This window comes from Alexandromys fortis, unplaced genomic scaffold (assembly GCF_014885135.2).
Source record: "Alexandromys fortis isolate MF-2015 unplaced genomic scaffold, M_Fortis_MF-2015_v1.1 scaffold_110, whole genome shotgun sequence".
Lineage (NCBI taxonomy): Eukaryota > Metazoa > Chordata > Mammalia > Rodentia > Cricetidae > Alexandromys > Alexandromys fortis.
Genome location: NW_026068014.1, coordinates 4464605 through 4476112, shown reverse-complemented (window position 1 = coordinate 4476112; position 11508 = coordinate 4464605). Strand labels below are relative to the sequence as shown.

At 42.5% G+C, this 11508-nt stretch overlaps 1 protein-coding gene across 1 annotated transcript; it reads right to left on the bottom strand.

The window, feature by feature from the left end:
• Positions 1–8952: 8952 nt before the first annotated feature.
• On the bottom strand, positions 8953–10836 carry Tktl2 (transketolase like 2). Its single transcript, XM_050162234.1, has one exon. It carries the CDS (start codon positions 10834–10836, stop codon positions 8953–8955), a length of 1884 nt encoding a protein of 627 aa, XP_050018191.1.
• Between the last annotated feature and the right edge of the window lie 672 nt (positions 10837–11508).

Here is an 11508-nt window from a genome sequence, read left to right as displayed (position 1 = left end):
CACAGGCCAAGAAACCTCAGAGACAGAGAAACAGTCACCCACATGGAAAGACATATTCTTTTTCCAAGTGGCCTTCCCTTTCTTTCTTTCTTTCTTTCTTTCTTTCTTTCTTTCTTTCTTTCTTTCTTTCTTTCTTTTTTCCCTTCCTTCCTTCCTTCCTTCCTTCCTTCATTTTTTCCCTCCTTCCTTCCTTCCTTCCTTCCTTCCTTCCTTCCTTCCTTCCTTCCTTCCTTCTCTCTCTCTCTATCCCTCTCCCTTTGTTTTTTTTCTTTTTCTATGTTTTTTTTGAGAGAAGATTTCTCTGTGTAACAGCTCTGACTGTCCTGGAACTCTCTTCGTAGACCAGTCTCTCCTTGAACCCACAGAGATTCACCTGTCTCTGCCTCCAGGGTGCTGGGATTAAAGACATGTGCCACCGCCACCTGGCCATCTTCCATTTCTTAATTAATTTGAGATTGAACTATATGGATAGAAATCATACCAATGACTAACACTTCACACAGATCATAGTCTATGGCTCAAGGGAGACTACACCTTTATGTTCATTAGCTCCACTCTAAATTCACCAAGTGGACACATCCACAGTCATCCTCATCCACACACGGTGCAGAAGGCCAGAACAGAACACTTGGTTTACCCCTTTCAAGGGGTTGTAGCTTTTACAATCAACATCTCAAGGAATCAGGTCCGTTCTTACTATCTTTACTTGTTGTAATGACATGGAAAGCCAAGTATGATAGTCTGTCTTTAGTTCCAGCTGTTCATGGGGGAGGAATGCTGGAATTCTCAAGTTAGGAACAGTCTAAGTAATCTAGGAAAACCCAGAAACAAAGAGAGGAAAGGGGAAATGAGGGGAGGTGAGAACAAAGGAGAGGAGGGAAGAGAAGGGGAGAGGAGAGGAAGGAAGGAGAGCAGAGCAGAGCAGAGCAAGGAGAGGCCAGGAGCCTGTCAATGCTGAGGTATTTATCCTATTGGATCTTTAAGATCCTACTCTTTTATCTGAACCCTAACTACCCAACCTCATGTGACTCTCCACAGACATCTTTGATAGAATTCTTTTAATGATAATAACAAACACTGCTTTAAAAAAAAAAAAAGCCTTTTCATCATTAAGCATGTCATGGTGTTGTGATATCTATTCAGGTTTTGTTCTACATGCCACAGTAAAATATGATGTCCTCCCAAGCTGACATTGATATAATGAGTCTTTTTTCTGTCTCACCAGCCAGCTCCCAAATAAAGGCACGGAAACCTGATAATTATGAAAGCTCAGGCTATAGCTTGGGCTTGTTCCTAAAGAGCTCTTATAACTTCAATTAGCCAATTTATATTAATCTACATTCTATCTCGTGGAATTACCACTCTTCCATCTTGTTTTTTAATCTATTTTTTACATTTTTATTTATTTATTTATTTTTATTTTATGTGCACATTTGTCTGTCTGAGGATGTCAGATCTCCTGGAACTGGGATTATAGACAATTGTGAGCTGCCATGTGGGTGCTGGGAATTGAACCTGGGTCCTCTGGAAGAACAGCCAGTGCTCTTAACCCCCAATCTATCTCTCCAGCCCCCTCTCTTCCATCTTGACCTTCTGTTTCTTCGGCATGTCTCCTAGCTTCTCCTGTGTGCGATTCCTCCTTGGTTTCCTTTCTCTTCCCGGAAATTCCCACCTTTGCCTCCTGCCAAGCTATTGGCTGGTCAGCTTTTTATTGCACCAATCACAGCAATACACCTTCACACAGTGTACAAATATCTTATAACATACTGAAGTTAAAATGTCTCCAGGAGTCTGGAACAAAATATTTATGATTCAGATTTAAGACAATGAGGAAGATGCCAAAGAGAAGATATGGTTTCAAATTCAAGTTCAATGTTGGGGGCGGGGAGAGGAGAAGCTTGGGCTATAACTAATGATCTTGAGGGCTGGAATCTTCCCTCTAGTTAGTAGTTTACTGACTACCAAGGGTTCTAATTAACTAAATCAGTGGTCTTTAAAATATTTCCCCCACATCCTCACATTTCATTTACTGCTTAGTTATTATTTTAAGTGTGTATGTCTATCATATTAATTTACCTTTAAAATGAAATGTTATGTCACATTGTATTGCCCTTAATGAAGTTAGGGCATATAACAAATGAGGAGGATAGAATTAATTATGAGTGAAAGGAAGAGCGTTCTCAGAAGCCCAGGGCACTGTGCCCTGGACTATAACGAGAGTACATTTTGACCTGCACACGCTCTTAAGATTTCTGATACGAGAGGGACGTTTTTATCCAATTTGTGGAAATTACGAAAAGCAAGATAGCAAACCAAAAGTAAATTCAGGGCTTACAACAGATATTTTAGTGGCTGTCTTTTACAATTTTTTAAAAGGGTAATTCATGTGTATGAATGTTTTGGCTACATGTATGTATGTATATATACCATGCGTGTGGAGGTAGGAGGATGGCATCAGAGCCCCTGGGACTGGAGTTATTGTTGGTTGCAATCCATTATGTGGGTGCTGGGAACTGAACCCTGGTCCTCTGCACAATCAACAAGCAAGTACTCAATTACAGAGTAACTTTCCTAACCGCAGGAGGCTGTTTTTAAGTGCTTTAGACATAAGTAACCTTCACAACATATTGAAGTGAGGTTTGTTTAATTTTCCAATTTTATTTTCTTTTTTATTGATTTTTTGTGATATACATTTTTCTCCATTTCACTCCCTTCCTCATCTCTCCCCTTCTATTCTCTCCTGTGACCCCCCACACTCCCAATTTTCTCAGGAGATCGTGTCTTTTTCTCTTTCCTATTTAGATCCATGTATGTCTCTCTTAAACTAGGTTCTCTTTGTTGTCTTTGGGGTTGTGAACTGTAAGCTGGTTTTTCTTTATTTCATATCTGAAAACCACCCATGAGTGAGAACATATTATATTTGCCTTTCTGGGTCTGGGTTACCTCACTCAGTATATATATGTGTATATATATTAGTTTTCTTTTTATACCCAGTAACTGCTTAGAAGAAGTGTATACCATAGAGATGACCTGGAATATTAATATCAGTCTACTGGTGGCACATGAGAAACTGCCACGCAAGTGAAACTACGTGACTGTAATTGTGATAGAATCAATGTAACAGTAGGACAGACATGAGGATATCCTAAAGGGAGACACGTTTCTCTTACTGTCAAACCATGGAGAAAAGACTAGGGATAGTGACTTGTCTCTATACTACTAGCTTTGAAAACATATGGGATTAGTTAGGTAGTATCAAGAAGGAATCTGAGCTGAAGAAGACAAAATGAAGCTAAAGAAACAAAAGGAAGGAAGACCTGTCAGGCTTTCACCCTTTGATAAGTTACCTCATGGGCCCAAGTAAGGAGTCGTTTTGTATGAAGCATAGCTTTTTAAATGCTGTTACATTTCTGTCGATTCATCTTTAAGATACAGGCTTTGGGGAGGTTTTAATGTGTACAGCAGCTTCTGTACACATTACCTAACCACTCTTGGAAAGCCCAAGTTCTCAACACTGTTGCGTTGAGGGTTAAATATCACTCAACCCAATGCACTGATTGTGTGTGTGTGTGTGTGTGTGTGTGTGTGTGTGTGTGCATTCGTATTTGTTTGATCCATGTGGTTTCTTCCACTTAATTCCAGCTGTTCTTATTCTCTATGAGTCTGGGCACTTTGGTCAAGCTAGAGGCCACACTGGTAATGTATTGCTACAATTTACTAAGTTTTACACTAAATTTAAAAATATTATATGGAGTGAGATGAGTTAAATTAGGGAAACATGGGAATTGGCAAATATAAATGAGCAAAGAGAATCTTGAAGTAAGTTTTGAAACAAACAGACAAGTTACATGCTCTAATGCTAAATCTCACCATCTTGTGTAAAGGTGAGGACAATAAAACACATATTTCAAAAATACTGCTGGAATCATATGATGCTTGGCTTTAAAATCAGTCTCTATGATCTGACAGATATGTGACCTTGGGAAAATGATAAAAACTTATGGCCTGCTAAGTTTACTTTGGGAGTACTGTATTCTGTAATCCACATTACTATAGTCAACGTGTGTGTGTGTGTGTGTGTGTGTGTGTGTGTGTGTGTGTGTGTGTGTGAAATGCCTGCAATCCTAGTACTTGAAGGTAGAGGAAGGGGAAAGAATTTGAGATGCGCTTGGATTACATGATGAATTCAAAACCACGTGAAACTACAGAGTGAGAACTTGCCACAAAGGCTTGGATTGAAGCAGAGTAATCAGAACCCTTGGCCTGCAGATTCAAGGCCAAGGGTTCAATGCCAGTATCACCACTACTGCCATTACTACTGTGACTGTGACTATCACTGCTACTACTCACTATTATTGGGGGCGGGGGGGGGGGAAGAAATGACTTAATTGGTAAAGTTCCTGTGGCCTAAGCATGGGGACCTAAAGTCATCTGTGTAAAAAGCCAGGCATGGCAGTAACCCCAGTGCTAGAGAGGACAAAGCCAGAGACTCCCTAGGATTTCCTCACCATCTTTTGTAGCTCAGCAGTGAGCTCCAGGTTCAGACACTACCTCTAGAATTAAAAGGGGGAGCACTGATTGAAAAAGACACTTGATGTCGACCTCTGGTCTCCACACATATACTCATCCAAAACCATAAACACACACACACACGCATGCATGCATATCCACACATCACAGTCTCGTACAGTTACATTCACATATACACAGACTCACATAATAGTAAGTTTTATTTGGGGAAGCATGTTCTTGTTATAGGCTTGACTGGAAATTTTATGCAGGTTGCCCTTCCTTGAAAAGGATAAGGAAGAATCTGGAAAACCCAAAGTCTATCAGAGAAGACTAGCAATTCAGATTCAGAGTTCTGTGTGGTTTGTCCCTTCACAGAGTCACCCAGACACAACTGTGGCAAGTTGTTAATGCATCAAACCTGTTATGGCATAGTCCTCTGTTCTTTAGACGTAGAAGGATGACTAACGACACCAGAACCTGTTTGGAGGAGCCGTGCCAAACTGGCTGATGAATATTTTAAATGTCATAATCCTACCCTATGCTTCTAGGAGTAAATGTGCACCAAAGAGGCTACGGTGTAAAGCAGGGGTTCCGTGGACTTACCCAAACACACTGTGTGTCTGACATTTGCCTTCTTAAAATGTTTGTGCATTTGTCATACTTGTGTCTAACAGATTGTCTTGATTCTGGTGATAAGATTTGCCAAATTTCAGAAATATTTGCACATGTAGAATCAAGAAGTACTGTATTAGTCAGAGTTCTCTAGGCTAGCAGAACTCACATAATAAACACACGCACACGGTATTTATTTGAATCACTTACAGGCTAAGGTCCAACTAATCCAACAATTCCTGGCCACGAATGTAAAGTCCAAGAACCCAGCAGTTCCTCAATCCATGAGTCTGGATATTTCAGCTGGTCTTCAGTAGATGCTGGAATCCCGAAGAAGTAGACCCTAATGCCAGTGAAGAAACAGACTTGCTAACAAGGTAAGAGCAAGCAGGCAAAGAGCAGAAGCTTCCTTCTTCCATGCCTTTTCAGGGGCTCCCAGCAGGTGTGGCCCAGATTAAAGGTGTATCTTCCCTCCTCAAGATCTGAATTAAAGACTTGTTGCCTTCCTGCCTCAAAGGTCTGGACTAGAGTGGATTCAAACCCTTCAAACCAAGCAAACAATCTCTCACAGATGTGCCCTCCTTTTCTGAATAGTGTTTCATCCCAGATGTAGTCAAGTTGACAGCTAAGAATAGCCACCACAAGTACCAAGATGCATCAACATTTTTAGCCACTTCATCAACTCTGGGAACACACTATCTCCTAGTCAAGGAAGAGGGCTGTCTCTGCTCTGCCTCATCCCCGCCCTTTTCTGGTCTAAAGATGTGAGAAGGGACTTGGAGCAAAGAAAGGCAGAAGAAGAGAAACTTTCACTCTGAACACTGGAATTTAAGTTCCATATAAGTTTTATATACCATAATACTTTTCAATTTTTTCCATTTTTTTAAGTCTTAGCTTACAATCGTACAAAAGGAAGTGGCGACAGATTTTGCCAGCTCCCGAGGTATTTCCCAGACTGTTTTAATCCAGCTTTAATCAGTTCAACACCCCTCCCTGCTACTATTCAGAGGCGGAACGGTGCCTCTGCAACAATACATTAACAATACAGTCCTTTCCTAGTACAGCAATGCCCCCACCTTCCTTATACATCACAGCAAAGGCCACAACAGAGCAATACTCTCTTCCAAACAGACTCTGTAAGTAAATCCTGGAGCATTATTTCCTGGATACTCTGTGAATCTTGGGGAATTAGATTTCTCAAAGTCACATCATTATTATTTGTTAGATTTATCCAGGCCCCAAGATTAAACCTAGATCTGAGAATGTGGGAAGCACGTGCCATCTCGCTGTTATAGACCCACAGTTCCTTTCAGTCTCTTACTTCAAGACAGGCTTATATTGAGTTTTCCAGGCTATCTGGTATTACAGGATCAGCACTGTTTGATAATCTTGACATCAGAAATGGCAAGTCTTTTTACCTTTTCTTTAAAAGGCTATCTTCCCCAAACAGATTCCTTTTATTTAAATAACCATTTAAATGCACTTAAAGTAAAATAAAAATTTCATTCTTGTTCTTTTATGAGTCACACAACTCAAAGCACGCATTGACTAGAAGCCACTTACCCTCTTAATTAGTGTCCGGACTTTCTTCTCCAACCACAAGCAAGGCAGTTTTGATGTGATAGCTGTACCTGGTCTATCACTAAGCTCTCTCGATAATCTAAAAGGCCTTCATCTAGGCAAGAATATCAAAGCTCAATCACTGTCCCATTGCTTTGTTTAACGAAACTGTCCAGGGCACAGTGGCATACTCCCGTAATGTCAGGGGATAAATACAAGCTTAAGGCCATTCTGAGATGTATTCTGAGCTACATACCTCAAGAATAATTAATCCATTAAAAATTTAAAGTAAATTTTACGAAGAGCAAAGAGCTTCTCTTGACCATTTTTTGAAAAGGAAATCAAGAACAACAACAATTATCTTCAATTTTAGCAGTGAGTGTTTAGCATTAATCAAGCTGAGTCTCTAAGAGCCCAAGACTCAGAAAACTTGAGGATAAATTGAACGCTACACAACCATCATTGTGTAGCAAAATGGGACACAATTCTATCTTACAGACTGCTGAGCATAAGATAAATGTCACCCACAATCTGGTTATAAAATTGACCCCCCCTTGTCAATGTTTTGTGGAAACATTTGCAGTACGGACGAAGAGGCACCCCACTCTCCCACATGACCTGGTGATTACTACCTCAATCCTACATTACCTGAATCTCTATGACCCCATTAGACATTTAAAAGTTTCAGATCTATGGTCACTATTAAATGCGTATTTTTGTATGTTTGGTTGGAAACAGCCCTTCCACATTTAAAAATAATGAAAGCTGGAAGAAACAAGTATACATCCCTAAACCAGCAACCTTATTTTGGTATTTTGTCTAGTTCACAGATTCTGAATCAATCCTGTGTCTCCACCAGGTAAGAAAGCTAAGAAAAAGATGTGGGTTAGAACTCACTCGTGGGTAAATGTGATATTTGTTGTTATGAAGTCCAGATGGTTCGAATAGAAGGCCCACAGTTACAGATCACCTGTAAACAAATTTGTGAAGGGCTGAAACGTGAATCTAATCTTCTCCATCTTTATACACTCTCTAAAATTTATAGTGTTCTTAAATAAATTTATAGTGTTCTTAAATAAAATGAGCTTAAAAATCTTATGCAAAGAAGCATGATTATCACAAGAGAAGAGACAAGGGGGGTGGCAGTCTCAGAAGCACCAGCACTCTGCTTTCCAATTCCCAGCATAGCGCTTTCTTTATCCCATCAATACCTCCACCCAGTGCCAATTGGTGAGGTCTCCACGAGGACGGTTAATCAGGGCAACAATGAAGCGTGTGCTGCTGGAGAGCCTTTCAAACGCTGCTACAGCTGAGGTCTGAAATCAGCGTCGGTGATTTTTAATTTTTTAAAGCTTTTAAATTTTCTGGACTGGGATGATTTTTTGCACCTCAAAGATATTATGAAGATAAAATTACGAATGCTTTTCAATTCATCATTTCCTACTGACTTATTTATCTCCAGCCCCAACCTCTTTGTCTTTCTCGTCTATGAGTTGGAGACAAGTTTCTTCATACCCACAGCCAATCAGGGGAAGGCAGTCACGTACACACGACAGACATTAAACGGCTGGTTTTAAAATTCTTTATCACATTTATTATCTCCAGCAGATGAATAACAATCAAGTTAACAACATAGTTTGGTTACAAAAAAAAAAACCCAAAAAGACAAAAAAAACACACTTTCACAAAACAATATATTAATATGTAATGCACAAACTAGAACCAGCCGTTTCTGTATAGAAAAGTGGAGATTGAGAGAGCTGTCCCTGACAGAGAGACATGAAGGGGACGAACTGCAAAGGAAGTTCCGTGGTCAAATGTCACCTGGGAAAGAGACAAATGGCATGGCGATGCCACTGTGCAAGTGCTCAAATTTGCTTCAGAATCTGGGCTAATGAAGTCTACAACTTAATTCAAGTCCCTTAACTATACACACAGATAACCAGTTATAGCTACATTATCCGCATCACAGTTAATTCATTACAGTCTTATCAAAAACCTTGTAATTAGATGGTTTTGTTGTCTGTTTTGCAACTGAGAAATGCATAATACACCCTAACAACTAAAAACCAAGAGTGACATTTGTCAGTTTAACAGAAAGTTCAAGGCTTTTTGTTGATCTTATTATTAGAAATGAAGATATTAGCCAGCAATGCTTTTAAAACAGCAGAGTGCAAGAGATTTTTTTTTATAACAACAAACATCAATATAACACCAAGATACCAGTGTTTAAGACCAAAGCTAGCAGCCTTGACGAAATGGGCTAGTTCATTTCGTTAGGATATCTCTCACGGCTGCCACAATGTGCCTGGCACTGACTCCATACATATCCAACAGTTCACTCGGCTTCCCGCTTCGCGGCACTTCCGTTACTGCGAGCTGATGGACAACTATGTCAGGGTCTCTGGAGATGGCCGCACACACAGCTTCCCCAATGCCACCTTCTAGGTAGTGATCTTCCACTGTGATGATGTGGCCTCCGGTGGCTTTGGCACTGCGGATAATGGTGGCAGCATCCAGAGGTTTGATAGTGAATGGGTCAATGACGCGAATAAAAATACCTTGTTGAGAGAGCTTGTCGGCAGCCAGTAGGGCTTCATGTAGAGTAACTCCTGCTCCAACAACTGTCACCTTATCCTCTGCACTCTGGCGGATCACCTTGGCCTGTCCAACCACAAAGCTGTCTTGTGAAGTATAAATAACTGCGGTTTTTGGCCGGCTGGTCCGAATAAAGCACATGCCCTTCATGCTGGCTGCCAGATAAACGGCGTGTTCTGTTGAGATCGCATCACTTGGGTAGAAAACCGTGCAGTTGGGGACGCTTCTGAACATGGCTAAGTCCTCCAGAGCCATCTGGGAAGGCCCATCTTCTCCAATAGATACCCCGCAGTGGGAACCAATGAAGTTGATGTTGGCTCGAGAGATGGCTCCCATCCGGATCTGATCAAACGCTCGGGTCAGGAAGGCCGCGAAGGTACTGACAAAAGCCACGGTCCTTCCTCGCGCAGCACAGCCTAACGCTACACTTACCATGTTTTGTTCCGCAATAAAGCACTCTATGAAACGCTCGGGGTGTTCTTTCCTGAAGATCTCAGAAAAAGTCGAGTTTTTGGTGTCACCGTCTAGAACAATAACTCTCTTGTGAGTGTGACCCAATTTAGCCAGAGCCAAGCCACAGGCTTCCCGGGTAGCCACCTTGTCACCCAGTTTGTAAGCAGGTGCAGAGGTCATCTCTATATTGCAGATGCTGATCCGGGGTGAGTCTTCAACGGGGGGCTTGGGTGTGAGATGTTTGCCTGTTCGTATCTGACTCTCAATTAATTTGACAATCCCGTCAGCACGCTCTTTCGGCATGGGCTTCCCATGCCAGTTTTCTGCGTCCTCAATACTTGGAATACCCCGCCCTTTGAAGGTCTTGGCAATCAGGGCAGTAGGTTTGTTCTTGACTTGAGCTGCTTTCCAAAAGGCCTGGCAGAGAGCTTCAACATCGTGACCATCCACCGAGTAAGTATTCCACCCAAACGCTTGGCAGCGCTTCTCATAAATGTCCGTGCAGTGCCCTAGGGGTGCAGCGCCGCTTTGCCCCAAGCGGTTCACATCAAAGACGGCCACGAGGTTATCCAAGTTGTAGTGGGAAGCAAAGGCCAAGGCCTCCCAGATGGAGCCTTCTGAGGCCTCACCGTCCCCCATGAGGCAGAACACACGGTAGCTGGCCTTGTCGAAGTACTTGCCGGTGTAAGCCATTCCGCAGGCAGCTCCCAGTCCTTGCCCAAGGGAGCCTGTCGCCACATCAACAAACGATAGCCGAGGCGTGGGGTGACCCTCCAGGTCGCAGTGGATCTTCCGCAGGTTCAGCAAGTCAGATTCACAGATCCCGCCCGCCTCCACCCAGACCGCGTAAAGGATGGGTGCAGCGTGGCCCTTGGAGAGGACGAAGCGGTCGTTGTCGGGGTGCTCTGGGTCTTTCTGTTTGTACCTCATGGTGTGGAAAAAGAGCACGGCCATGATCTCTGCCGCGCTACAGCACGACGTGGGGTGGCCCGAGTTGCTGGCGCACGTGGCCCGGATCGAGTGGATTCGCAGACGATTGGCCGTGTCCTGAAGCACCTGCAGGGTGTCTGGGTCCACCTTGGCACCGTTGGCCGTGGCCATGGCTGCAGTCTGCTCGGTTGTCAAAAGGCAAGAAAAGTGGGGAATGTCCTGACCGTCGCTTGTCAACCCGTTCAGCGGCCGTTGGGGAAAGTTTGCGCATGCGCCATTGGCCTGCATCTGCGCGTGCCCAGTTGCTTTGTTTTGCGCAGTATCACAATGCCCGGCCCCCAGCCCTAGATTTTTAACGTTTACTTTTTCACGTTTAGGTTCAACATTATTAAAAATAATTAAATACCACGTTACCTCTCTATATATATGGGTATAAATATTCTTATACCCATATATTTTAGATACTATTGCGCCCTTTCACCTAATTCTAACATTTAAATTTAAAGCTAATTTGAGTTTTACACGCATGGGTATTTTGTCTGGTTGTATTTCTGTACACCACTTGCGTGGAAGGCCTTCAGTTCCTGGCACAGAAATTGCAGGTGGTTGTGCGCTGCAGTCTGAGTGTTAGGACTCGAATCTAGGTCCTCTGGAAGTCCGGCCGGTGCTCTCAATTGTCAAACCATCCCTCTAGCTCCGACTGTCTCGGTTTTAAAGAGCACGGGTTAATATAAATAAAAGGAGTGACAGAAAAGATTCTAAGACTTGATGAAAGAATGTTGAAGTTGGGCAAGTCCCCCAAAAGATCAGGTGTATTCAGTCTTAGGCTAGGACTGCAGAAAG

What these genes read in the sequence shown, in the direction of transcription:
- Tktl2 (XM_050162234.1), bottom strand. Translation starts at nt 10,836, where the DNA reads ATGGCCACGGCCAACGGTGCCAAGGTGGACCCAGACACCCTGCAGGTG.